We start from the raw sequence: 25,705 nt of genomic DNA on the forward strand, positions 1-25,705 counted from the left end.
GCATGTGGGTGCGGCTGTGCGTACATCTGTGTGCAGGGTGGGTGTGTGTGCACATGGGTATGGGGGGTGTGGAGCTGTGTGGGTACGTGTGCTCACACGTGTGTACAGGAGGGGTACGTGCACACGTACATGCACACATATATGTACAGGTATGTGCACACCCATGTACGTGCTCACCCCCCACGTGTACACACACAAGTACATACACACATGTAAGTGCGCGTGCACACCCGGGTATGTGCTCACCCCCCCCACGTATGTGCTCACACACACGTACGTGCACCCCATATGCGTGTACGTGCTCACCCCCCCGCACACGAGCAGCACACCCAGGTACGTGCTCACCCCCCCGCACCGTGCAGCACCCCATGTACGTGCTCACCCCCCCCCCCCCGCCCGGCCCGTGCCCACCCCCGCCCCGTGTCCCCGCGGGGCCGCCGCCGGACCCGGGGGCGTCGTGGGCGTGGCCAGCAGGGGGCGTGGTCAGAAGCGGGGGCGTGGCCAAGGGGGGCGAGGCCCCGGCACGCGCGGCCCGTTGCCGAGGCGCCGTCCAATGGGCGGGCGCGTTGCTGCGGAGCGGCGGGCCAACGGGCGGGCGCGTTGCTGTCGCCAGGCGGCCGGGCCGGGCCGGGCCGGGCGGTGCGGGGCGATGCGGGCGGCGGGCGGCCATGGAGGTGCGGTGCGGGGGGCTGCTCTTCAGCTCCCGCTTCGACTCGGGCAACCTGGCGCGCGTGGAGCAGGTGGAGCCGCCGCGGGGGGACGCGCTGCCGGCCGCCGACTACGAGTTCAACGTCTGGACGCGGCCCGACTGCGCCCGCACCGAGTACGAGAACGGCAACAGGTAACGGGCGGGCCGGGGGGGGGCGGCGCTGCCCGCCCGACCCCGCCGTGCCGACCCCGCCCGTCCCGCCAGGTCCTGGTTCTACTTCAGCGTGCGCGGCGGCGCCCCGGGGAAGCTGATCAAGCTGCACATCCTCAACATGAACAAGCAGAGCCGGCTGTACTCGCAGGGCATGGCCCCCTTCGTGCGCACCCTGCCCGGCCGGCCCCGCTGGGAGCGCATCCGGCAGCGGCCCAGCTTCGAGGTGCGCCGGGACGGGGCCGGGACGGGGCGGGGATGGGGCCGGGCCGGGGCCGGGGGGCCGGGGCCGGGGCCGGGGCCGGCGCTGCACTGCTCCCCGGGCCGTTCCCGGCCAGGGCCCTTCCCAGCCCCCTGCGGCCGTTTCCCCGCTCCGTGAGGCGGGAGGTGTGGAGCTGCCCCCCCGCGCGTGTCGCTCCCTTCCCGCTCGCCGCTGTCGGTGCGGCTGGCAAGCAGCCCCCTGTGTCTGGCTGTGAGCAGCCCCCACCCGCAGCTGCGGGGATGCCGGTACCCCGTGAGGGAAGCCACCCGGGGGAGGTTGGGAAGCCCTGGAGCTGAAGTCAGGAGGAGCGGGGACAGCAGCGGGTCGGCTGTCACAGCCCGCTGAGGTGCCTGGGCCTCAAACACGCCGCTCTAGGAGTTTGCTCTTCCCGGTACTTTGTGCCTCCAGTCGTGGCAGGGAGTGCTTGCAGGACGATCTCTTGCTGGTGCTCCAGGCTCTCTCTGCTCCCTGCACGCTGCACCAGCGTGCCCCTGCCCTTCAGGGTGACGAGGGAGCCTCATGTCCCCTAACTCACAGGGGAAGAGGCTCGGTGTGCTCTGTGCCAGCTCCAGGGGGAGGCACGATGTCCCACGGAGCTCTGTAGCACTCACTGGCTTTGCCACGCAGCCCGGAATGGGGCAGTTCTCTGCTCTTTGAGCGCTGGCAGGTGAGCACAAGCACCAAAACGAGCCCTCTGGGTTTCCCGAGAGCTCTGCCCAAGGAAAAGGCTCTTACAGCAAGGACCTGGGCACATGCCACAGGTGGGCAGGGAAATCCCAGGCTTTGTCTGTGGGAAGCAGCTCGGCCTTTCAGGGACACAAGCAAACACGGTCTGTGACCGCCCAGACCACGGCTGTGACCTCGGTTCGGGAGGGGCCGTGCTGCCGGACCCCCCCAGCATGCGGGGGGCTGCGGGGCGCCTGCCGCTGGCTCTGCATGGCCTCTGCCCGCCTGCTGCTCGCGCTGGCCGCTCAGCCTCTGCTTTGTGTCTCTCCCAGATGGTGGAGACCCAGTTTGTGCTGTCCTTCGTGCACCGCTTCCTGGAGCACCGCGGCACCACCACCTACTTTGCCTTCTGCTACCCCTTCTCCTACACAGAGTGCCAGGAGATGCTGGCGCAGCTGGACAGCCGCTTTGAGGAGTGCCAGCACATGTCTCCCAGCAGGTGCGCACCGCGGCCGCCCCCTCTGCCCCCCGCGTGGGGGCGGCTGTCGCCCAGCCTGCAGGGCAGCGGCTGCCCGGGCTGGCGGCGGGGTCCCGCTGCTCTCACGGTGCCTGCGCGGTGCTCGCTCCCCCCGGCAGGGCTCCCCCCGCACGCACTTCCAGAGAGGGGCGGGGGCTCGCGGCCAGCCCGGCAGCTTGGGGCTGGGTCCCCTTGGCATGGCTGAGCTCGGGTTGTGTCAGAGGGGCTGCAGCAGAACCGCTTCCTTGGTGCGGGGAGAGGGGGCTCGTAGGGGCCCGAGCGCTCCGTAGCCACGACCTCGCTTCCTTTCTCTGTCGGGGCATCTCGGTCCCACTGCTCCCTGCCTTCACGTCCCTGCTGGAAGGGGAATCTCGCTGCCAGGAGCCGGCCTTAGCACCCGGCTCTTTGGGCGCCGGGAAGTTCCCCTGAGCTCGAGAATTTCTCCTCGCAAGCCGGGGCTGAACACAAAACCCAGGTGGGGGGAGGACAGAGGTGGTTTCGGGTGCCTGCAGGTGGTCCTGCCTTGCGGCCCCTCCCGGCCCGGGCTGTAAGGAGCAGGGTGAGTGAGGGCTTCTGGGGAGGTGCTCGTTCTCACCTGACACGTGATGGAGAACCGTCAGAACTTCACAACCTGGCGGTCCCTCAGCAAGGGGTTGGTGGTGATTCCGCAGCCTGAGCCCCGCTCGTCGATGGGCACAAGGCCCCTGAGCTGCTGCGGGTCTCGGCGGAGCCGTGAGCACGGAGAGGGGCAGTGAGCAGTGTCAGCGCCACGCGGTTCCATCGTGCTGGGTGTCCTGGGGGCTCCTTCCCGGCGCACACCGCGCTGCTCTGGCTGTTTGTCTGCCCCCCCCCCCCCCCCCCCAGGGCCCGGGGGCACAGTGACCCCACGCAGGGCCCTCAAGGATGCCCGGACCCTTTCTGCCTCCCCACACAACTCCCGTGCTGCTGGCCCGAGCCGCGTCTGCGGGGAGTCCGACCGCAGGGGCGCTCCCCCAGGGCTCCCCCAGCCGGGGGCACCATGGCAGCGTGGCCCCAGGGCACGGGTGACACCGGGTCCTAGCGGCGGCTCCTCGTCCTGGCGGGCGGCGAGGAGCTCGGCGGGCAGCTCCCCGAGGGGCACGGCTCCGGAGGGGCTGCGGCCGTGGGGCCGGGAGCCTCCCCCTGCCCGAGGGCTCCCCGAGCGTCTCCTCTCCCCGCAGCCCCCCGGACTCCGTCTACTACCACCGGGAGCTGCTGTGCCACTCGCTGGACAAGCTGCGCGTTGACCTGCTGACGGTCACCTCCTGCCACGGCATGCAGGAGGAGCGGGAGCCCCGGCTGGACAAGCTCTTCCCGGACACCGCCACGCCGCGGCCGCGCCGCTTTGCGGGGAAGAGGGTGAGTGGCCGTGCCGGGCACGGGGCTCCTGGCGGTCGGGGTGCTGGCACCCGGTGCTGCCGTGCTCCTCCCCTCGGGGGGGCATCCCGTCCTGCGGGGAGCAGGTAGAGCCTGAGATCCTGCACGGGGGCACGGGAGCGGGGCACCTCCAGGAGTCCCCAGCGTGTTCCCGGCATTTAGCCCTGCGACCTCTGTGCTGGCAGCACCATGCGAGTGTTCCTGTGGACAAAACCGAGCGCCTCCCGTTGCAGGGGTTCTGGTTTGTGCTCCTGGTATTCCTGCCGCTCTGTTAAGCCACGGGGAGCGCTCCCTGTGCTGGAGCATCAGCCCCTGCGGGGCACGAGGCCTGCCTGCGAGGGCGGGACGGGACGGGGAGCTCGCTGCGCTCACACAGCCGCAGCCCTCAATGGGAAGCTGCCTCGGGGGGAAGAGCTCGTCAGGACGTGTTTTGTGTTCCCTTTGCAATTAGCTCGTTCCCTGCTTGCGGGGCAGTTCAGGGCTTCTCCCTGGAGCTCTGCCACCGCTCTGCTTCTCTGCCGCACGTGTTCTGGTTTCCCCTGGTGGGGGCCGTGGGGTTCTGCCCCCCCGGTCCCAGGCAGGGGTAACCCACCGCGTTCCCGGCAGGACTGGGCAGAGGCGCTGGGCACAGGGGCCACCAAAAGCTGTTGGGTTGCAGCGCGCGGCGCGGAGCTGCGTGCCCTGCAGAGCCCGGGCTCAGGGGCAGGCAGCCTTGGCCTCAGCCCCCCCCCGCTTCCCCAGGTGTTCTTCCTGAGCAGCCGGGTGCACCCCGGGGAGACGCCCTCCAGCTTCGTCTTCAACGGCTTCCTGGACTTCATCCTGCGCGAGGAGGACCCCCGCGCCCAGATGCTGCGGCGGATGTTTGTCTTCAAGCTCATTCCCATGCTCAACCCGGACGGGGTGGCGCGAGGCCACTACCGGTGAGTGCAGCGGGCGGCCTGGCCCCGCGGCTGGCAGCAGGCGGGGACACGGCCCGGACGTGGCTGCGGCATCGCCGGGGGCCGCGCGGGCTCCTCTCCCCTCTCACGGCTCGTTGGTTAAGGGGAAAACTAACGGGGCCTGGCGTTCCCTCTGCTCTCCGCAGCACCGACTCGCGCGGGGTAAACCTGAACCGCCAGTATCTGAACCCCGATGCCGAGCTGCACCCTGCCGTGTACGGGGCCAAAGCCGTCCTCCTCTACCACCACGTGCACAGCCGCGTCCTGCCGGGCTCCCCCGACTGGAGGACGTACGTCTCCCCGCTCAGCACCAGCTTGCTCAGCGCCAAATCTTCCAACCATTCCGTCCGCGGCAGCGCCCCGTCCCCCGAGGCAGCCCTGTCGGAGCTGGAGAAAGCCAACAACCTCCGCAACTCGCCCGGCGCCTGGAGCGCCGGCACGCGCCGCAGCCCGCCTCAGGAGCCGCCGCCCGCCGCGCTGGAGCTGATCCTGCCTGGCAGCTGCTCCGCGGAGCACCCTGAGGAGGAAGCCACGAGGCCGCCGCCCCTCCCCGAGACCATCCTGCCCCAGCACAGCGGGCTGGCCTACTACGTCGACCTCCACGGGCACGCCTCCAAGCGCGGCTGCTTCATGTACGGCAACAGCTTCAGCGACGAAAACGATCAGGTGAGGGCAGGACGGGGACCCGGAACCCCTCGCCATCCCTCCCCCCCTGGCCGGGGCACGCCGGGCTTTGCTCCCCGCCGCCGGCCTGGCGCAGGGCCCTGGCGGGGGGAGGACGGGAGCTGCCCCTCTGCCCGTAAGGGGGGAGCAGCCCGGGGCTCCCCCAGCACCACCTCTTGTCCTCTGCGCCGCAGGTGGAGAACATGCTGTTCCCTAAACTCATCTCCTTGAACTCACCTCACTTTGACTTCACGGGCTGTAACTTCTCCGAGAAGAACATGTACGCCAAAGACAAGCGGGACGGGCAGTCGAAGGAGGGCAGCGGGCGAGTGGCCATCTACAAGGCCTTGGGCATCATCCACAGGTAGGCGAAGCCGCGCTGCCGCGCGCTCGGTTACCGCCCATGCCGGGAGGAGCCGGCCCCACCGGGGGCTGGACGTCGGGGAGGGCCGCACTGCCTGTGCGGTGCCGGCTGTGCCCTGCTCAGCTGCCGAGGGGAGCGCGAGCTCAGCGCCACGCAGGAGGAAGCTGGGGGTGGCCTGCGAGGCGCTGCCACCCTCCTGACCCGTGGGCTTTGTCCTGCCCGCAGCCTCTCCGCTGTTCCTCTCGCGCCTCCCCTTCCTTCGTGTCCCTCCCGGGGCCATTCTGGCTTCTCGTCTTGGCGGCGGTGCTGCTCGTTTGCCGCTTTCTGAGTTGCCTCTCCCAGGCGCGTGTGTGTGTGTTCAGCTGTCATTGAAACTCGTTTGGTTGTAAAGGGCTCACCTTCCCCAGCTCTCGCACGCGAGACTGCTGTGGTATGCGAGCTGAGGACATTCTTTTCATCTGTGGCAGCCAAGCGCCTCTTTTCAGCCTCAACGTGATATTTTTGGACTGTTTGTGTTGTGGTTGCTGGGAGCACAGAGATGGCTGGAGCAGGCCGAGCCCGTCCTGCCCCTGTCCCCAGCAGGCGCCCGTAGCAGACGCCGAGGGCCGACAGGCAGCGGCAGGCGTGCGGCACTTCCTCGGCAGATTCCCTGTTCCCCAGGAATCTGTGGGTCGAGGAGGTGTGGGAGCAGCTCCGGGCCTCTCGCGGCCTGGGCTTCCCCCGGGAGCCCCCGCGTTGCTGCCCTCCGAGCGGCCGCGTTCGGAGTCCAGCTTCGCCGCTGGCTTGGGCTGCACTGGGACAGCAGGGGCCGCGCTTCTGTTCTCGGCCCCCCTCCTCCCCCTCTCCTCAGCTCTCGCTGTGGCTGCGTCTGATCCAGCAGCTGTGCGGCCACAGGGAGAGCCCGGGCAGCACGCGGATCCTGAGCCCGGGCAGCACGCGGATCCCGAGCCCGGGCAGCACGCGGATCCAGCCGAAACCAACCCTGCGGCAGTAACCGCGCTGCTGTTGCGGATCACCTTGTGCAGGGGATGCTGCTGACAGCCCCCGGCAGCTCCTTGGGTCCGAGCACCCAGAAGCGCGCTGCAGGAGGGCTCGCCCACCGTCTCGCAGGGCGAGGTGCCGGTTGTCCTGGCCTTTCCTGGAGGCAGATCCAGCGTTTGCCTTTCTCCGCCCGTCAGGGATCCCCCGGCCCCTTCCAGCGGTGACCTGGGGGTGCTTAAGAGGATGTGGCGCCCGTGTCTGCGGCTCCTCAGGACACGGAGGTTTCTGAGGGGATCCCCGCTGGATTCTCCTCCCTTTGGGGCGGTTTTCCGCCCTGCACCCGTCTCCAGGCAGAGATTCCCCCCGCCCCGCAGCTCGTTCAGCATCTCTCCGCCCTGAGCTCCCCGTGGGCCCAGCTGCTCTCCCGCCGTGTCCGAGTGTGGGCAGGGAGCCCCCTCCCCAGCGCAGCTAACCAGTCCCTCCTCGCAGTGACCCAGCTGCGCGTACCTGTGCGCGGCCGGTGCTCCCCAGCACCCTCCCGAAATCCGGAGGAGCCCCTGACCTGCTGCGGGTAGCGGCAGCGTTCAGTGGGCGTTCGGTGATTGCTTCTTTCTCATCGCTTCCGAGCACAAAGTGCGGGTACATTTCGTGCACCCGCAGCACCCTGCGGCAGATGCACAGAGTAAGGCAGAGCCTCTGCGGGCATTAATTATCTATCTCAGGGGGCATTGTCTTTGTTCACACCCTGCAAACGCTGAGAGGGGAGAGAAGTCAAAGCTTCAGCTAAAGAACACAAAGAGACAGCAACTGGAAAAGCTGTGAAGGAAGGGGAGAGCCCAGCCACTGCATTTTCTAACTGGCCCCGAGGAGCAGGGGAGGAAGAACTGCCGCAGGGGCGTTTGCCGAAGCCCAGGACTTGCGTTTGCCTTGCTCGCTCTCTGAGGCGTAGCAAACCAAGGAGCACCCTGCCGCACAAAACGAGACCCTTCCTGCGGGCGGCCCGTGCCTGGCGGAAGGCAGGACGAGGGCGGCAGCATGGTCACCGCTCGAAGCACAGTAAGCGAAGCCCCAGATCGGGCCGGGTGCCCCGCCGGGGATGTCTCCGGACAGATGTCCCCACACGTGGCCTGCCCCTCGGCTGCGAGGCTGTCACAGCCCCAAGCTGCGCACCCCGCTCGTCCACGGGGCTGGTCCTGACGCCCGGGGGTGCCCCGGCCTGCCGGGCGCGGGCTCCCCTTCGCCCACCGTCCGTGCCAGCTGCTCCTGAGCTCCCTGTCCTGCGCAGGTTGGAGGCGGTGCCCAGGACTCCCTTCCCCACCACGTCACAGAGGACACTCGATTCCTCGCGGTCCCCAGAGCCTCCCCCGGCCGCCAGGACCCGCTGGGGGTCGCCAGCCGCAGCCTCGTGGGGCCGTGCTCACACCTGCGGCCTGCCCCGTGCTGCCTGCTGTGGGGACATCCTCCTGCCCTGGGGCCTCGCCCCGTCCCTGCAGGACCCGCTTACCCTTCACGGCCCTCACCAGCCTCCTCTCCAGGCGGGCTTGGGCTTCCCAAGCCCCCTCTGCCGTTCCCTTGTGCGCTTCCTGTCCCCGAGCTCAGTCGGCAGCTCCGTGTCCTTCCCCCCCTCCGGCCACCTTTGCACCCTGTGTCTGGGGGGGCCGCTCTCGGAACGGATCTGCTCTCCTGCACCCCTCCCCCCGGGCTGTGCGTGCTCAGCCACGGGCAGCTCTTCGTTGTCATCAGCGGGCAGGGCTGGCACCGCTGCGGCTCCGCCTGGCAGGCTGCGTGCAGCCGGCCCGGTAGCCCTGGGCAAGCCGGCGGGGCTGCGGGTCGCCCTGCGGGTCCCGGAAATCGTCGCGGTGCCTCGACCACCCAGAGCCTGATTCGGGCGAGCCTTCCCGGCACAAAGAAGACAGGGAACTCCTGGAGAGAGTCCAGCGGAGGGCACAAAGCTGATACGGGGCCTGGAGCATCTCCCCTGGGAGGAAAGGCTGAGAGACCTGGGGCTGTTCAGCCTGGAGAAGAGAAGGCTGAGAGGGGATCTCAGCAATGTGTATAAATACCTGAGGTGTGGGAGGCAGAGGGATTTGGCCAGCCTCCTTTCAGTGGTTTGTGGGGACAGGACCAGGGGCAATGGCCACAAAATGGAGCCCAGGCAGTTCCGCACCAACATGCGAAAGAACTTCCCGGTGAGGGTGACGGAGCGCTGGGACAGGCTGCCCAGGGAGGCTGTGGGGTCTCCTTCTCTGCAGATATTCAAGGCCCGTCTGGACGCCTGCCTGGGCAGCCTGCTCTAGGGAACTGCTTTGGCAGGGGGGTTGGACCCGATGGTCTCTTGGGGTCCCTTCCAACCCCTTCAATTCTGTGATTCTGCCAGCAGCAGCCCGTGGCAGGCCTCCCGTCCCGCAGGCAGACTGCTCAGCGCTGTCCCGCCGCCCTTCCCAAGCGGTCCCAGCTTTGCAGTTGTTCCGGGCTTTCCCCGCGAGGATTCCCGGTTCCCCGTGCTCGTTACCCCCGCTCCTGGTGCCCGTTTGCGAACTGCACGGACGCCGCCTTGCCCCGCGTGTTTCTGCGGGCGCCCTGGCTCCGTGCATGGTCTGCACAGCCCTCCCCGCTCCCACCCCTCTTTGCCACCAGCCTCGTGCCCTCAGCACCTTGCTCGGCGCCGCTGGCGGCGCTCCGCGGGCACAGCCCCTCGGGACAGCCGTGGCCCAGCCCCAGGGACCAGGCGATGGCCCCAGCTCTGCTCCTGTGCCCCTCAGCCTCCCCGCGGCCCGCTCAAAGCCAGCCCAGTGCAGGGCCCGGCTCCGTGGGGTGACGAGCTGCCCGCTGGCCCCTGCTGGCCTGCCCTTAGCGTCAGCTCAGCAGCAGTGGCTGCAAACCCCAGGACAGCTGAAGGGAATCTCCTGGTGGTTGCCTGACCCCGGCAAGGCAGCGCTTGGGCTGTCCCCGGTGGCTGCGGCGTCGGGCAGCAGCCGGCGCCTTCACTCCCCGGGCTCTGCGCTCAGAGGTCGCTGCCCGCCCCGGCCCCCTCACGGGTCCTTTCTCTGCCTTCGATTCCAGCCCGCTGCCCTGGTCGCGTGCTGCACGCCAGGCACCCGCTGTCCTCGGCGTGCCGCTGCCTGCCCCCCAACGGCGAGCTGCTTTTCTTTATTTGCTCCCACCTCCACAGACGAGAAATTGCAGCGTGCGCACCGGGAGCGCCGCTCGACAGCCTCGGTGGGGGGGCACGGCGCCTGGGGGTGCGCTGCGTGCCCTGCCGGCAGCGGCTCTGCGGGGAGGCGCGGGCTGAGGCGGGCTCCCCTCTGCTCCACAGCTACACGCTGGAGTGCAACTACAACACGGGGCGCTCGGTGAACAGCATCCCAGTGGCCTGCCACGACAACGGGCGCGCCAGCCCCCCGCCGCCCCCCGCCTTCCCCTCCAAGTACACCGTGGAGCTCTTTGAGCAGGTAACGGCGAGCCCCGTGCGGCGCGGTCCTGCCCACCTGCAGCTGCACCGCCAGGGAGGTCCCCGCGCCCTCCTCTGTGCCTCTCTGCCTCCGTGAGGAAGGTGCAGACCCCGCACCGCCCGCCCGCCCTGCTGGCTGCGGCCGCTCCGCCCCCCCTGCACCGGGAGCGGCAGCGGCGGGCAGCAGGTCCCCGTGGCCGTGGGCACCCGCCTTGCCCCACGCACACGCCGAGGACCAGAGCCCCTGTGGGAACACTCGTCCTGCCGGGGAGCCTGCTGGGGTCTGAAACAAGCGTCGGGGCTTGGGGCTCGGCTCTGTGGCTGCTTCTCACGGGCTGCCTCTCGCCCCGGCAGGTCGGCAGAGCCCTGGCGGTGGCAGCGCTGGACATGGCGGAGTGCAACCCGTGGCCCCGCATCGTCCTGTCGGAGCACAGCTGCCTCAGCAACCTGCGGGCCTGGATGCTGAAGCACGTGCGCGGCACGAGGGGCGCCGCCGGCTGCGCGCGGAGGAGGGGCGCCCGCAGCCCTCCCAGGAGCACCGCGTAAGGGCCCGGCAGCGCTCGCGTTCGGGGGCCCCGGGGAGACCGGTCAGGCCAGAGGGGTGTGCGCACAGCGAGTCACCCGCGGCTCGTTGGCTTCCCCGCATGGCAGGGGCTGGTGCTCGCCCCCGGGGAGTTGCGTGGCCCGCAGAGAGGTCGGTGCCCTCGGGGGGCAGGGGGGCACGCGGCGGGTGGGCCGTGGATCTGGCTGGGGTTCGCCAGCCCGGTAACCTGGGCAGCGATCGCCCGCCCGCAGAGGGCCGGCCCCTCTTCTGCTTCTCCTCTGCCCTCTCCCCAGCCTGGCCGGGCAGCGCTGCAGGCAGATCTGGGGTGGGGGTGAGGGACTTGGGACTGCAATGGGATGCTGCTGCCCCGAGGCTGCAACGTGCCGTGCAGCGCTCAGCTCCGCTCGGGGACAGGGGCTCTGTCGCTGCCCTCAGCACCCCCAGATGGGGCACCCAAAGCAGCAGGATCGGCCCCCGCTCGGTGCCTGTGCCGTCACTGGCCGGGGGCTGAGGCTGCCGCTTCTCCCCTCGCAGAGGGCTCCCGACCTCGGCCTCGGATAACGCCCTGTCCCGCGCGCGCAGCTTCAGCAACGGCACCAGCGGGAGCGGCAGCAGCCAGCAGGACTCGCCCCAGATCAAAGCCTCGCCCAGCTTCTCCTTCGGCTGCAGCCGGCCCCGCGCCCCAGCCACGGACGGCCAGAGCCCGCAGACGGGCGGCGCGAGAGCCCCGGCACCGGTCAGAGGTAAGCTGGGCTGGGGGCCTCTCGCGCACGTGGTCCAGTGCCTGTCAAGCTGCTGTGCGAAGCCGCAGCCCTGAGGAGAGCTCGGTGCCGGCGTAACCGTTTGCTTTGACGTAACAAAAGTGGTTTTGAGTGGAAGAAGTGCGTGTGACCGGCCGCCCCGTCCCCTCGGAAGGGCCCTGGACGCAGGGCGCAGCTCAGCGCTCCGGCCCCAGCGGAGCGGCTGCACCTGGGTCGGGACAGACGCGGCACAGCGAGACCCCTGATGTCGTCGGCCGTGCTGCTGCGGGGGCTGCGGGGCCCAGCTGAGCTCCCCCCCGCCCGCTCTGCAGCCCCTGCTTCTGCCGCAGCAGGTCAGAGGGACTGCGCTCGCCGCGGGCTGCCCGGCGCAACGGTCCCCTCTGTGCCGGCAGTGCCGGCAGCCCCGGGCTGACCGGATCGCTGTGCGAGGGGCAGAGCACAGTGGTTTCTGGAGAGGCCGGCGCGGAAAACCTGCAGCCTCCACCACCCAAATTGCTCCCTAGGCCCGTGGGGTGACACACCAAAGTGCCTTCCTCCTTCCAGGCACCTGCTGAGGCGCAGCCAGTTGTGGCACGTGGCTCTGTCACGGCACAACTCTGTTGTGGGCGCCGCGGGGCCGAGCTGTGGCAGCTCGCTGGGGGCCGAGCGAGTGGCACTGAGCCACCCACACAGCTTGGAGGCACAGCTGCAGCCCCGCATCGGCTGCACCGCACTCTGGGGTGGCAAAACCGCGTGACCGCAGTGCCCCTCGCCATGGGCAGGGCCGTGGCAGGGTGCGGGGTGGCGGCGGGCGACGCTGCCGTGCCCCGAGCTGCTGGCCGAGGCTGCGGCGTGTGGCAGACGGGGGCTTGGCGGCAAGCCCCGGGCTGCCGCAGGGCTCCCGGCCCCGGGGCACCGCGCTCCCAAAGGCCCCGGCGTGAGCGGGCGTCCTCCGTGCCGCGGGGCAGAGGGGCGGCCGGTGTGACTGCGGCGTGACTGCGGCTGTGGTGTGTGCAGGCGGCGTACCCACGTGGCGCCGCGCTGCCCGTCGCTGTGCTCCTTGTGCTCTGCCCGCGTGGCGCGCGTTGCTTCGTCCTCCCTCTGTGTGTGCTTCCCAGCGCTCTGTAGCGACCGTTTCTCCCCTGCTGCGAGAACGTGGCGGGGAGGAAATAAAAGGTTCATGTTCCCCTGGGCACGTTGTAGCGTCTGTTCCTTCGGCCGGGCACGCTTTGTCCACCCGCAGCCAGCGAGGGAAGCCGGGCCGCTGCAGCCGGCGCAATGGCAGGGGAAGCCGGCGGGGCCCCAGCTGCGCCGCTCTTGGCACAGGGACCCCGGTGGCAGCTCGACCTGGCGCGTGCCCGCTGCGTCTCGGTGGCACCCGGGCACCCGTTAGCACGGTGCTGCTCGTGGTTGCGCCGGCACGGCTTTGGTGTTCGTGCAGCGTTGCCAGGTGGCTGGGCCTGGTGACGTGCGGCCCCGCAGCCGGGCCGGGCCAGCCCCTCGCCGCCTGCCCTCCGCACCGCCGCCCTGCCCCCGTCCCCTGGCGGGACCGGGATGCTCTCGCCCACTCTTCCTTCCCCAGGCAGCGGGGAAACAGAAACTGGGACGCGTGGATCCAGCTGCGGCGTGCTGCGGCGTGCTGCGGCGTGCTGCGGCATGCTGCGGTGGCACAGGACAGGAGGCTGCCCCGGCACATCCCCTCCTGCCCCTTCCTGCGCACGCTGCTGCTGCTGTGCGGAAGGGGACGGACGCTGGCACCCCGCGCGGGATGCGGGGTCAGCACGCAGGGGACACGGAGGACGTCCTGCCCCGCTGGCCCCAACCGGCACCAGGCTCGTCCCTTCCCCAGCTGCTTCCTCCGAGCTCACGTCCGAGCTCTGGCGCTGCCCGCCCCAGCCCCCGCGCAGGAGGGGTTTCTGTGCTCCCCAGACTCCCTCAGCGTCACGGAGCCAGTGGCTCACCCTGCAGGCTGCTGCCTGCCGCGGGGTCTCCTTGCTCAGAGCTTGCCCCGATTTCCTGCGTGCCCCCGGCTGCCCCACGCCGTGCACTGGGCAAGCCCCGTTTCCTCTTCCCAGGTTCCCGACAGCTCGGCCGGGGAGTCCAAGGCCGGCCCAGCCCTTATCTCCTGGGGCTGCGCCTGCAGCTGCTTCCTGCAGCCCTCAGCTCTCCTGGTATCTTGCAGACGGCGTGCTCCTGCTCCTGCTCGTGCTCGTGCTCGTGCTCGTGCTCCTGCTTGTGCTCCCTGTGCTCGCCCGCTGTTCCTGCCACCTCTGCCGGCCGCGTACCCATCACGTTGGGTTGGGTTTTTTTTTTTGCACCCACGGGATTAGCTCGTGCATGGCATGCTGCCCGCCAGGGCCTTCCCTCGGCCTGCTCTCCATCGCCTATCCTCAGCCGCTTGCTTCAGAACCTGTCAGGCCCTCGGGGCCGGGGGGGGGAACGAGGCAAGCGTGGCAGCTCGCGGGCACCCAGTTCAGAGCGGGCTCCCCACGCCGCTGCCGCCGCTGCACGCTCACAGCCGCTGCCACGCGCTCGCCCTCATTAACAGCCCTCCTCCATCACGGCCGCTGACATCTAGCGCGGGCCAAGGGCTTTGTCTGCGGCCGCAGCCCTGTCCTTGCGGCTCCGGGGCCGTGTCTGCGCCGCTTTCTTCTCGCTCCAGCGCCCTGTTTCCCATTAGCAGCGCCGTCCCCATGCTGTGCTGGTTGCCGCCCGTCGCCTTCCCCCCGCCGGCATTCCGGCAGCTGCGCAGGCGGCTCCCGCTGCACGCCAGCCCCGGGCCCACGCCTCCCGCGCTCCCACCCCGCGGGTGTGCTGGGTGCGAGGGCGGCTCGCCAGCCCGGCTCGGCTCCCGGAAAGCAGCCAGCGCAGCACGGAGCCAGCAGCTCGGCTGCAGCCGTGTGACGGGGTCGGCGCTGCCAGGGGCTGCCGCCCGGCTCTGCACCGCACAGAGCCCCGGCACGGCCCGGGCAGGCTGGGGACGGTGCCCGGCAGGTCGGGACGCAGGCCGGCACCCCCCCGAGGCGCGCGGAGGAAGGGGCCCTCACCTCCGGCAGCAGAGGCCGAGCAGGACTCGAGTGCCTGGCGCTGCTGGGGAGCGGACCGGGAGTGCCCGTCCCCGCTCCGCTGGGGGCTGCCGAGGCGCAGGCCTGCACGAGGAGCTGTGCCGCACGGGGCCGGGGCTGCTCCCGTTCCTGCCCCTCCCGAGGGCCGTTTGTGCTTCCCCGGAGGCCACGGTGTGCGCCCAGAGCGGGCCCCCGGGCGCGGAGGTGCTGAGGCTGAGCGCGGGGGCTGCTGCTGGGCAAGGGGCAAGGGGGCAAGCTGCGGGGACGGGGGGCTCTGGCCCTGCTGCAGGGCTGTGGGAAAGCCTCGGGGACAGCAGCGCGCCCCCCGCCACCAGGCAGGACGCAGGCACGGCCTCTGTCCCTGCGTGCCGCCTCCCGCGGCCCCGCAGCAGCCGGGCGCAGGGGCTGGTCCCGCACAGCCCCCGCCGGCTGCTCCCTGCGCCGGGGCCCCTGGTGCGGCAGAGGGGGAGCAGGACGCGGTGCCGCGGGTGCCAGCCCCTCACCGGGCCGTCTCCTTTCTCCCGCAGGGTCCTTGCCGGCGGGCGCCCAGGCAGGGACGGTGACGGGCAGCAGCCACGGACCGCGGGAGGCGCAGCACGGTGGCGGGGAGCCGACGGCCACGCACGGCACCGCACCGCCGCAGGTAACCTCCGGGTGCCAGCGTGGGCGAGGGCCCGGCCCGGGCAGCACCGGGCACCCAGGGACACGCGGCTGGGGAACGGCGCAGCCACCGCGCCCCGGCCGTGCCGGGGGGGGCCGGTCCCCCCGCGCAGCCCAGCCCCGGCACCCCGACGCCCTCCCGTCCTCTCCTCTCCCCGTGCAGGTGCCCCCGAAGCAGCTGAACGCCGGGAGAGCCCCGGAGCGGCCCGGGTAGGTGCTGGCGCCGCCGCGGCGCTGCCCGCGCTGACGCCGAGCCCGCAGGAGCCCCGGCCGCGCCCCCGGGGGAAGGCAGGGCCGGTGCCGCGGGGGGCCCGGTGCTGCCCGCCGCGCCCTCAGGAGCCCCGCGCGGTTCTCCGCAGCCCGGGGGGGCTCCCCGCCCGCCCCAGCAGGATCCCGGTGCGGAGGAAGGGGGCGGCGACCGCCCAGAGCCTGCCCGCGCTCTGCCCCGGGAGCACCGCAGCCCTCCCGGCCCAGAGGCGTGGCCGCGGCGGGCCCTGCGCCGCGCAGCCCCCCGCAGGTAGGGCCCGTACCCGCGGCGCAGGCGGGACCCTCGCCCACCCGGCCCCAGCCACCGCCCCTCACCCCGCTCTCTGTCCCCGCAGGGCCCTGCCAGGCGGCCCCGGACCCTGTCGCGGGGTCGCGGAGCATGGAGCAGCTGCTGGGCGAGGGCCTGCGCCCCCAGGTACGGCCCCGGGCACGGCGGGGGGCTGCCGCACAGGCAGGGGGCTCGGCCCCCGGCCCCCCCCCACCCGCTCTCCTGCCTTGTAGCGCCCGCCCAGCCCGGCCTCCGGCTGCCCCTCGCTCCGCTCCTGCCGCCAGCTCCTCTCCTTCTGCGCCGAGGCCTGACCGCGGCCGCCAGCGCCGGCCCTGCACCCGCCACGGCCGCGCGCCCGCACCCAGCCCGGGACCGCCGGCGCGGAGGAGCCGCAACAGCCGCCGGCGCGCTCGGTGCCGCGCCCGGTGCTGGGAGCCGCCCAGCTCGCCCCGCGGGCCAGCGGGAGGTATTTTTACATAACACAGTTTTTGTCTTGTATCGTGTTTGTGTTAACGCCCGTCGGGACCAAGCAGGGTGCGCGGTGCCACGCGGCACGGCGGGCGGGCACGGGGCGCCTCCACGGCCCGCATGGCGCCCGTCGGTCGGCTCCGCTCCGCTCCGCTCAGCTCAGGGCGGTCCTGCGGGAAGAGAGAGTGAGTGGGGACGGGGCGGGGGTGAGGAGAAGGGGACGGGGCAGGGATAGGGGACAGGGACAGGGGTGGGGATAGGGGTGGGGACAGGGATAGGGGACAGGGACAGGGGTAAGGGATGGGGGACAGGGATGGGGGACTGGATGAGCGGGGAGGGGACAGGAATGAGGACAGGGACAGGGACGGGGATGGGGGCAGGGGCAGGCCTTCCTGCCCGGCGGGGCTGCGGAGGTGCCCGCGGCCAGGCGGGACGGGGCTGGGCCAGCCCGGGCTGGTGGAGGCGGTGCCGGGGGCGGCGCCGGGAGGCTCCGCGGTCCCGTCCGTCCCCCCCCCCCCCCCCCGCGGTGCCGGGCTCGGGGCCGGGGCCGGGCGCGGGCGCTCACCGGGCTCAGTCGTGGCGCTTGGGGTTGTTGACGGCCACGTAGTGGTACAGCACGACCAGCAGGAACAGCGACACGCCCAGCATGTTGGCGAAGATGGCGAGCTGCACGTCCGTGATCATCCTGCACCGGGGCGGGCGGCTCGGCACCGGCACCGGGACCGGCCCCGCCCCCAGCCAGGCGCCCCGCCCCCCCCCGCCCCGGGCCCCCCGCTCCCCTCCCCCCCCGCCCCGCTCCGGTCCCCCCGGGGCCGCGGGACCCCCCCCCCCCCGCCCCCCCGCCGCTCACGCGCCGCCGCCCGCTCCCGCCGCCGGCCACGTCTCCGCCGCGCCGCGCGCCACTTCCGGCCGCGGGGCACTGTGGGACGGCGGGGGGCGGGGCCCGGAGGGAGGTGGCTGCGGCCGTGACGTCACGGCCCGCGGTGACGTCACGGCCCGGCCACGGCCCCCCCGGGTGACGTCACGGCCCGGCTCGGGCAAAGCGGCGTCGGCGCCCCGACGGGGGGGCAGGGGCAGGGGCAGGGGCAGGGGGCACAGGGAGGGAGCAGGGGCAGGGGGCAGCGATAGGGGCAGGAGTAGGGGCAGGGGGCGCGGGGGGGGCAGGGGCAGGGGCAGGGGGCACAGGGAGGGGGCAGGGGCAGGGGGCAGCGATAGGGGCAGGGGCAGGGGCAGGGGGCACAGGGAGGGGGCAGGGGCAGGGGGCAGCGATAGGGGCAGGGATGGGGCAGGGGGTAGGGACAGGGAGCACAGGGAGGGGGCGGGGATAGGGGCAGGGGGCAGGAGTAGGGGCAGGGGCAGGGGCTGGGGGCAGGAGGTGGGGGCAGGGGGCACAGGGGAGGGGCAGGCCCGGCCCGGCCCGGCCGCCCCCCGCCAGCCGGTGCTGGCAGCCCCCGTCCCGCTCTCCCCTCCCCTCCCGCCCCCTCTCGTGCCTCGCCTCCCGCCGTGCCCCCCCCCCACCCCCCCACGGCCGCCGCTCGCCGCGCCAGGCCGTGACGTCACCCGGGGCCGGGGGCCAAGCCGTGACGTCACCGGGAGGCCGGGGCCGTGACGTCACCGCCCGGCCGGGGAAGCCGCGGCGTCAGCGCGGGCCGGGGGCCGGGGCCGTGACCTCGGCGGGGCCGTCACGGCAGCGTCCCCGCCGCGTGCCCGCTGTCCCCGCGGGGCCGCGCCCGTGGGGAGCCCCGCGGAGCCCCCCGGGGCCGGGCTGCGGGGGGGCACCGGGCGCCTGCGTGGGGCCGGGCGCTGCCCCGGGGACGTGGCACCGGGCAGGGCGCGGGGCCGCAGCGCGCCGGCCGCGTGCGGGCCGCGTCCCGGGGCCGCGGGGAGCCCCCGCGGGCGGCGGCCGGGCCGGGGCCGTGCGGCAGCCCCGGGGAGCCCCCGGCCAGGCCCCGCGCGACCCGCCACGTCCCCCGTGGGCGGCGGGGACAGACCCCGCGCGGGCAGCGCGGCTGCGAGGGGCCGGCGGGGCGGTGCGGGGCGGTGCGGGAGCCCCGGCCGCGCCGGCTGCCTGCAGCCCTGGCCCCCTGCCCGGCCTCTCCGGCTCTCCCCGTCCCTCCTTCCCCGTCCCCGCTGGTGTCCCAGCCTAACGAGAAGCAGATGTGCGGGCGGCGGCGGGGGGCGGGGGGCAGGCGCGGGGGCCGGCGGCGCGCGGCGGTGCCCGGCGGAGGCCGAGGCGGGCAGGAAGCGGGGGGCCCCGGGGACCCCGTCGGGCGGCAGCGCCGGGGCGGCTCTGGCGGCGAGGGGCTGGCCGAGGGGAGGGCAGAGCCGCGCCGTGCCGAGCCGCGCCGCAGAGCCGGGAGGGACGGAGCCGCGACGGGACGCGCCATGCGCTCCTGAGCTGGGCCGTGCCCGCCGCTCCGCGCCGCGCCGCCCGCCCGCCCAGCATGGCCCCCTGGCTCTGGCCGTGCCTCCTGGCCGCCCAGGCCCTGGCCGCCAACTTCCCCCCCAGGTACAGCCTCTACACCGGGGGGGCCGCCCCGCTCAGCCCGGCCCAGGCCACGGCCCCGCAGGGCCCCGCCGCGGCCCACGGCGGTGCCCGGGCCGCCAGCCGGCACAGGTAGGAGCCGGGACCGCCGGGCGGGCCGGGGGGGGGAGCCCCCGGGGCACGGCCGCCGCCCCGCAGCCCTCGGGGGGCCCCGGGAGCGGCAGGACGGCCGCACGTCCAGCGCCGGGAGCCCGGCCGGGGGGCGCCGACGGGGCGGCGGGAGCCGTGCGGGAAGGATGCTGCCCCGGGGCTGCCCCGTCCCGCGGGCACGCGCGGGGATAACGGGCCCCGGGGGCACGCGGGGGGCGCGGGGCGGGGGCTGCGGCCCGACGGGCGCGGGGAGCGGGGGCGGGGGCCCGGCCGCGAGCGCCGGGTGCCGGGGATCCCGGGCGCACAGCCGCGCCTCGCGCCCCGCTGCGGGGTCCCCGTGCCGGGGGGGGCGGAGCAGGCAGCGGGGGCGGGTGAGGGGCCCCGACAGCCCCCGCCCGTGCCGTGCCCTGCGGCGGGGGCGGCGGGGGGCGGCGTGGGGTCAGCTCGTGCCTGCCCCCGGGTCGGGGCTGGGGCTGCGGGGCTGGCCCCGCACCGGAGCCGGGGGTCACCCTCTCGCCGCAGCCACATCAGCGTGGCCGCGTGGGGTGGAGCTGCACCGGAATGTGTCCCCCCAGCCCCACGGCAGCCCCCCGGCAGCCCCAGCACCCTGGGGCAGGGGCTGGTGGGACCCTGCTCCACGCGGGACCCGGCTGCTGGTGTGGGGCTGCCTGGGAAGGGCGCACATGGGCCGGGTATCGCGCGGCCCCACAGAGCGCGGTGGCACAGCGCAGACTTGGCTGGGCTCTTACCCGCGGTTTTGGGGACGTAGCAGGGTGTCCCCAGGGGCTGGGATGCACAGCGCCCTGTGCCCATGGCTCGGGGGATGTAGAACCCATCTGTGCGCCTCGGGGCCGGTCCCTCTGCTTCAAGTGTCACGGCAGGCAGTCCCCGTGGATGGGGGGCACGGGGACCCGTCCCCGTGCCCTGCGGTTTTGGGAGGGCTCCCGGCCTGTCCCCAGGACGTGGATGTGCCCCGATGCAGCCCCAGGGTGGGCAGTGGGGGCCTGGGCCCCGCGGGCACCATCAGCCAGGGATGATTGGGCACGGGGGGGGGGGGGGAGCGGGGGGGCCGGGAAGGGAAGAGAAGGGAAGGGAAGGGGGAAGAGGGGGGGCCGTCGGCGCAGGAATTCCCGGCGGCCCCCGGGGAGGAGCTGGAATCCAGCCGGGGCCTGAGGGGAACCAGCCGGGCTGACGGGAACCGGCCGCGGCACTGCGGGGCCCCCGCACTGCTCAGCTCCACGGCACCGCACGGCACAGCACAGCACCCCACAGCACGGCACGGCACCGCACGGCACGGGGAGCCCGCAGCGGGGCCGGGGCTGCCCAGGGTCCGCGCTGTGGGGGGCTGCCCGGGGGGGCCGCGTCGTGTGGGGCTGCTCTGGGCTCGGACCATATAAGGCTGGGCTGGGGCGTCCGCGCTGCGTGGGGCCGGGCCGGGGTCCCGCTCCCTGGGGTGGGCCGGGGGGCCGGGGTCCCGCCCCGCAGCCCGGGCACCACACCCCGTACGGAGCCGAGGGGCCCCGCTGCGTGTTCTGGGGGCTGCAGCCCCCGTGGGGCCCCGCCCCACAGCCTGGTCGGGGTGGGGCAGGCGTGCCCCCCAGGCAGGGTCTCGCCGTCAGGTCTGGCCGGGCGCCGGGGCTTTGTCCCCCACTCGTGAACTCCAGGCTGGGGGGGGCACAGGAGTGACAGCCGGGAGGCGGCTGGGGGACACGGCCCAGCCTGGCTCCGCAGGGCAGCAGCATGGGGCCAGAGCCCCCCCACCCCTGCAGCGTGCAGGGCCTCGCAGCACCCACACGCTCACCTGGCCACCCCTTGCACCCACGAGCAGGGTCCCTGTCCCCGTCCCCACAGGGCTCACTGGGTGCGGGTGGCCCCGTGAGGGCTGCGGTCACTCCCCGCAGTGCCACCGGCCCCTTCCGCGGCTCCTCAAAGGGCCCCGGCACTCGGGGCTGTGGGGTTGGGCAGAGGTGAAGGGGCTGCGGCGGGGCAGGATCCGGCCCATTAACCCCACAGCACTGGGCTGTGACGGCTGCTACCGGTGGGGCCGGCAGCGCGGGCACCTGCGGGGGGGGGATCCCGCGGTGGTGCCTGGTGCGTGTGGGGGGACACCCGGGGTGTGCCGGGGGCTCCGGTGCGTGCCGTGCGGGGCCCTGACGCCTTCTCTGCAGGAACTGGTGCGCCTACGTGGTGACGCGCAGCGTGAGCTGCGTGGTGGAGGACGGCGTCGAGAGCTTCGTCAAGCCCGACTACCAGCCCTGCGGCTGGGGGCAGCTGCAGTGCCCCCGCGTCCTGACGTGAGTGGGGCCGGGCAGGGCGGGGGCGTGGGACCAGGAGCCGGGGGGCAGCGCCCGGGGCCCCCAGCGGCGCGGCTGTTTATCGGCCCCGGGATGTGTTTACTTTTTTGCAAGAGCGCGGTCTCGTCGGCTCGTGGCCGGCGCCTGACCTGCCCCGACCCGGCTTTTCCAGTGGCGCCGCTGTCCCCCCCCCCGGCCAACTGCCCCTCAGCATCAGGGCCAGGGACCCCCGCGCCGCCTGGGGCATGGTTTGGGGGCCAGGGGCTCTGCCCAGGGCCCGCGTCCTGCACTCGGGCAGCCACAGAGCAGAGCACCGGGTGCCGTGGTGCTGGGTGCCAGCCCAGTCCGGGGGGGCAGGCAGGATGTGCAGGGGCCGCCCCCTGGAGGGCAGCGAGCGTGGCCACGGCCAGCCCGGTTGTGCAAGAGCCTGGTGCGGTCGCGCCGCCTGGGCCGGCCCGCAGCCTGGGTTTGGTTTTCCTCCCGGCCCCGAGCCTCTTCCTGCAGCGCCTCCGTGGGCAGGGACCGACGTGGAGGCTGGGGGGGGCAGCAGGGGCCAGGACCGCCCCTGTCAGCAGCATCCCCTCTGCCCGCAGGTACCGCAGCTTCCTGCGGCCCCGCTACAAGGTGGCCCACAAGACGGTGTCGGACCTGGAGTGGCGGTGCTGCCAGGGCTACTCGGGTGAGGACTGCTCCGAGGGGCCGGCGCAGGGGCCCCCCCTCACCACCACCCGCCCGCGGCCCCGGCCCGGCCGCCCCACGCTCTCTGGCTTTGGCAACCAGCTCAGCGGCCTGGGGGGGGAAGGCAGCGCCGGGGGGGGCCGGGGCAGCACTGCCCCGCGGAGCCCGGAGCCCGCTGGCGGTGGGGAGGCGGAGAAGGTACAGCAGCTGGAGGAGAAGGTGCGGCGGCTGAGCAAGCAGCTGGAGGAGCTGCAGGCCTCGGTGCAGGCGGGCCAGGAGAAGCTGCTGCAGGACCTGCGTAAGGTGGCCGAGGGCAGCCCAAACGGCAAGCACCCACCCGCCGACGCCGCGCCCCCCGACGTGCGGGAGACGCTCAGCCACATCCAGCAGCACCTGGAGCGCCTGGACGACCGCATCCGCAGCCAGGAGCTGGAGCGGGAGCGGGATGGCTTCGGGGGGAGCCCGGCCCCGGAGGGGGGCCTGGCGGGGGCCGCGCTGCTGCGCGAGCTGGAGCAGCGGGTGCAGGATTCCTGCAGCGCCTGCCTGGCCGGCACCGAGGGGCTGCGGCGGCAGCAGGCGGAGGACCGGGAGCGCATGAGGGCGCTGGAGAAGCTGGTGAGCTCGGTGGACCAGCGCAACCGGGAGGCGGTGGAGACTGTGCAGCGGCACGTCAGCAGCCTGAGCACCCGCCTGGCCCCCGCCGCGCCGCCCGACGAGCTGCGCCGGCGCGTGGCCGAGCTGGAGCGGCGGCTGGACGGGCTGGAGGGGTCGCGCGGCACGGTGCTGGGGCCGGGGCCGGGGCCGGGGCCGGTGCTGGCCCGGCGGCTGTCAGAGCTGGAGGGGCGGCTGAACGCCACGCGGGCTGGCCCCGGGCCCCCTGACACCGAGGGGCTGCGGGGCCACATGGCCAACCTGAGCCGGGCACTGGAGGGGCTGGCGGAGAGCGGGGCGCAGCGTGGCGCCCGCCTGGCTGAGCTGGAGGGGGTGCTGGCGCGCTGCGGGCGGCCCTGCCCGGAGCCCGCTGCTGACGGCCAGGACGGCTCCGCGCTCAGCCGGCTGGAGCAGCGCGTGGAGGACAACGAGGCGCAGCTCCGCACCCTCAGCTCCGGCCTTCGGGAGCTGGGGGCCAGCGGGGCCGGGCCGGGCAGCTCGCTGCAGGCGCTGCGAGAGCTGGTGGGGGAGCAGGGCGAGACGCTGGGGCGGCTGGCGGGTCGGCTGGGGCAGCTGGAGGCAGGGGGGAGCCCCGGTGGGCAGACGCTGGAGGACACCCGCAGGGACCTGGAGCAGCTCCGCAACCGGACGGGCGCCCGGCTTGGGCAGCTGGAGGCCGAGCTGCAGGGGCTGAGCACCACCGGTGCCTGCGCCCAGCCCTGCTCCCCGCTGCGGGAGGAGCTGGAGCGGCTGCGGGAGGAGGTGGGCGCCTGCACCGACGCCTGTGGCCCCCCTGCACCCGACCCCACGGCGCCCGATGCAGAGGAGCCGCTGGAGGGGTTCAGCGTCTTCGGAGGCACGACGCCCTGGGAGCTGCAGACGCTGCAGGGCGAGCTGTCGGAGGCACTGCTCTTCTTCGGTTTGCTCAACACCACGGTGCAGGAGCTGCAGGACGCCGTGGACCAGCATGACGCCGGCCTGCGTGAGCTGGGCGCCGTGAAGGACCGCCTGGCCGCGGAGCTCGACCGAGTGCAGGCGGAGGTCGCCGAGCGCGCAGCCGAGAGCGAGGAGCGGCTGGAGGGGCTGGTGCGGGACCTGGTGCGCGCGGGCCCCGGGGGCTGCCCGGCCGGCCTGGAGCCCAGAGTGGCCAAGCTGGAGGGCGTCTGCGAGCAGCTGGAGGTTGTGTCGGGAGGGCTGCGTGGCGTCCGCGAGGGGCTGGGCCGGCACGTGGCGGGGCTGTGGAATGCCCTGCGGGAGCTGAACGGCACAGCCCGCACCCACAGCGCCCTGCTGGAGAAGGCGATGCAGCTCCCGAACCGCCTCGGCGCCCTCAACGCCAGCTTCCAGCAGCACCGCGCCGAGATGCTCGACCTCACGAGCAGGGACCTGACCGGTGCGCGGCGACCGCGGGAGCAGGGACGGGGAGAGGGGGCACGGGGATGGGGAGAAGGGGGCGTGGGGTTGGGGAAAAGAGGGCATGGGGTTTGGGAGAATGGGGCACCGCTCGGGGGAGAAGGGGACACGGGAAGGGGCAAAAGGGCACGTGGGGATGGGGCATGGGTGTACAGAGGAAGGGGGCTGCAGGAGGTGGGGATGGGGGAACAAGGGGCAATGGGCTGCAGGGACAGGGTCTGAAGACGGAGCACGGGGACGATCACAGTGCCGTGACGCGTGAGGGTGTGGGGATGCCAGGTCCCAGGGCTTTGAGCATTGGGGCTGTGGGGTATGGGGGTGAGGGGGCACAGGACCCCAGGCTGCAGGCTATGGGGCTGGGATGCGTGGGGACATGGGGACCCAAGTTACGGGAGCATGAGGCTTGGTGCGTGGGGACATGGGGGCCTCAAGTCATGGGGACGTTGGGCTGTGGGGTGAGGGGACAGGGCTCTAACCCGCCCCCCTTCCCTCAGGCCCCCCTGGGCCCCCCGGACCTGCGGGCCCCATGGGGAAGATGGGCCCCCCTGGCCCCTCTGGGCCTCCTGGCAAGGACGGAGAACAAGGCCCCGTGGGCCCCCCAGGTACGGAGCAGCCCCTGTGTCCCGGCAGCCTCCGGCAGTGGGGCTGTGCCTGCCTGGTGCTGGTGTGGCCAGGCTCGTGCCGCCTGCCCACCCTACAGTGCCGTCTGTCCCTTCCCTTGCAGGTCTGCAAGGAGAGAGAGGTAGGGCCGGGGTGTGGGGGGGGGGGTACGAGGGGCGGGGGTTAGGGGGCTGCGGGATGGGTGTTGGGGGGGGGGGGGGGCTGCAGTGGCCGCTGGGGCAGGGGGAGTTGGGTGATGGAGGCGGAGGGGCTGGGGACGTGGGGCATGGGTGCAGTCGCGGGGGCGGGAGTGCAGGGGTCTGGGGGTGCCGTGGGGGCACCGTCCTGACACCACCCCCAGGCGCCGTGGGGGAGCCGGGCTCCGTGCCCCACATCGCCTTCTCGGCCGCCCTGAGCACGCAGCGCACGGAGCCGGGCACCGTCCCCTTCGACCAGGTCCTGCTCAACGACGGCGGCGCCTACGACCCCGAGACGGGTGAGTGCCGGCCCCGCGCCTGGCCGGGGGGGGGGGGGGGGGGCTGTGGAGTGGGTAGGGGCTGCGTGGGCACGGGTGAAACACGGGCCTGGGGTGCCATGAAGGGTGGGGGTGTCCTCAGGGGCGCAGCGATGGCTTTGGGGTGAAATCGGGCAACCCAGGGGCTGCAGGGTGGCTCGGGGACACGATGATGGCCGTGGGGAGTGGGGGGGGCTGAGCTCCTGCTGGGGGCACCATGGGGCCCAGGGGCCGCCCTGCACTGACACCGCTGCTGCAGGCACCTTCACGGCGCCGCTGAGCGGCCGGTACCTGGTGAGCGTGGTGCTGACGGGGCACAAGGGCGAGAAGCTGGAGGCGGTGCTGTCGCGCTCCAACCAGGGCATCGCGCGCCTGGACTCGGCCGGGTACCAGCCCGAGGGGCTGGAGAACCAGCCCGTGGCCGAGCACCAGCCCAGCCCCGGCTCGCTGGGCGTCTTCAGCCTCATCCTGCCGCTGGAGGCGGGCGAGACGCTCTGCGTCGACCTGGTGGCGGGGCGCCTGGCCCACGCGCCCGACGAGCCCCTCACCGTCTTCAGCGGTGCCCTGCTCTACGACGCCGAGGGCCCCTAGTCGCCCCCCCTCACACCCACCCCTCTCCACCCCAAGGCTCCTGGACCCCCCCAACGTCCCCCTGCACCCACGCGGGGCCCCACCCACTCCCCCCGTCCCGTTATTTATCAGCACCCCCCACCCTCGCTCCCACACCGCCACGCGTCCCTCACCACCTGCCCCGGCCCCCCCACACCGCCCCGCGCCCCCCCCACAATAAAGATGCGGCACCGGGTTTTGTA

The 25,705-nt window shown here is 73.4% G+C and overlaps 3 protein-coding genes across 5 annotated transcripts; 2 read left to right on the plus strand and 1 right to left on the minus strand.

Moving 5' to 3' along the window:
• Positions 1–538: 538 nt before the first annotated feature.
• Positions 539–16,136, plus strand: AGBL5 (AGBL carboxypeptidase 5). Of its 3 annotated transcripts, XM_066995253.1 has the most exons (15): positions 539–841; positions 914–1,085; positions 2,220–2,286; positions 3,504–3,681; positions 4,441–4,619; positions 4,784–5,303; positions 5,495–5,664; positions 9,962–10,097; positions 10,451–10,638; positions 11,175–11,383; positions 14,973–15,088; positions 15,269–15,315; positions 15,465–15,622; positions 15,708–15,787; positions 15,874–16,136. In XM_066995253.1, exons 1-15 carry the CDS (start codon positions 554–556, stop codon positions 15,949–15,951), a joined length of 2,586 nt encoding a protein of 861 aa, XP_066851354.1. In that variant the 5' UTR covers positions 539–553; the 3' UTR covers positions 15,952–16,136. The 3 variants fall into 3 exon arrangements, with proteins under 3 accessions (XP_066851354.1, XP_066851352.1, XP_066851353.1); XM_066995251.1 differs by having other exon boundaries at positions 15,708–16,136; XM_066995252.1 differs by having other exon boundaries at positions 592–841; positions 2,120–2,286; positions 15,708–16,136.
• On the minus strand, positions 16,126–17,110 carry OST4 (oligosaccharyltransferase complex subunit 4, non-catalytic). Its single transcript, XM_066995296.1, has 3 exons — positions 16,959–17,110; positions 16,674–16,793; positions 16,126–16,278 (listed from the first exon to the last, which is right to left on the minus strand). Exon 2 carries the CDS (start codon positions 16,790–16,792, stop codon positions 16,679–16,681), a length of 114 nt encoding a protein of 37 aa, XP_066851397.1. The 5' UTR covers position 16,793; positions 16,959–17,110; the 3' UTR covers positions 16,126–16,278; positions 16,674–16,678.
• Positions 17,111–18,296: 1,186 nt separating this feature from the next.
• EMILIN1 (elastin microfibril interfacer 1) lies at positions 18,297–25,705 on the plus strand. The gene is made up of 7 exons (XM_066995250.1): positions 18,297–18,725; positions 20,912–21,037; positions 21,631–23,759; positions 24,274–24,381; positions 24,504–24,521; positions 24,741–24,875; positions 25,153–25,705. Exons 1-7 carry the CDS (start codon positions 18,553–18,555, stop codon positions 25,482–25,484), a joined length of 3,021 nt encoding a protein of 1,006 aa, XP_066851351.1. The 5' UTR covers positions 18,297–18,552; the 3' UTR covers positions 25,485–25,705.

Source organism: Anser cygnoides, chromosome 3 (genome assembly GCF_040182565.1).
Source record: "Anser cygnoides isolate HZ-2024a breed goose chromosome 3, Taihu_goose_T2T_genome, whole genome shotgun sequence".
Classification (NCBI taxonomy): Eukaryota; Metazoa; Chordata; class Aves; order Anseriformes; family Anatidae; genus Anser; species Anser cygnoides.

Coding starts and splice junctions, on each gene's coding strand:
- EMILIN1 (XM_066995250.1), top strand. CDS start 18,553: ATGGCCCCCTGGCTCTGGCCGTGCCTCCTGGCCGCCCAGGCCCTGGCC. Junction 21,038..21,630: donor CAGTGCCCCCGCGTCCTGAC/GTGAGTGGGGCC, acceptor CTCTGCCCGCAG/GTACCGCAGCTTCCTGCGGC. Junction 24,876..25,152: donor CGCCTACGACCCCGAGACGG/GTGAGTGCCGGC, acceptor CCGCTGCTGCAG/GCACCTTCACGGCGCCGCTG.
- AGBL5 (XM_066995251.1), top strand. CDS start 554: ATGGGCGGGCGCGTTGCTGCGGAGCGGCGGGCCAACGGGCGGGCGCGT. Junction 3,682..4,440: donor GCCGCTTTGCGGGGAAGAGG/GTGAGTGGCCGT, acceptor CCGCTTCCCCAG/GTGTTCTTCCTGAGCAGCCG. Junction 5,665..9,961: donor GCCTTGGGCATCATCCACAG/GTAGGCGAAGCC, acceptor TCTGCTCCACAG/CTACACGCTGGAGTGCAACT.
- OST4 (XM_066995296.1), bottom strand. CDS start 16,792: ATGATCACGGACGTGCAGCTCGCCATCTTCGCCAACATGCTGGGCGTG.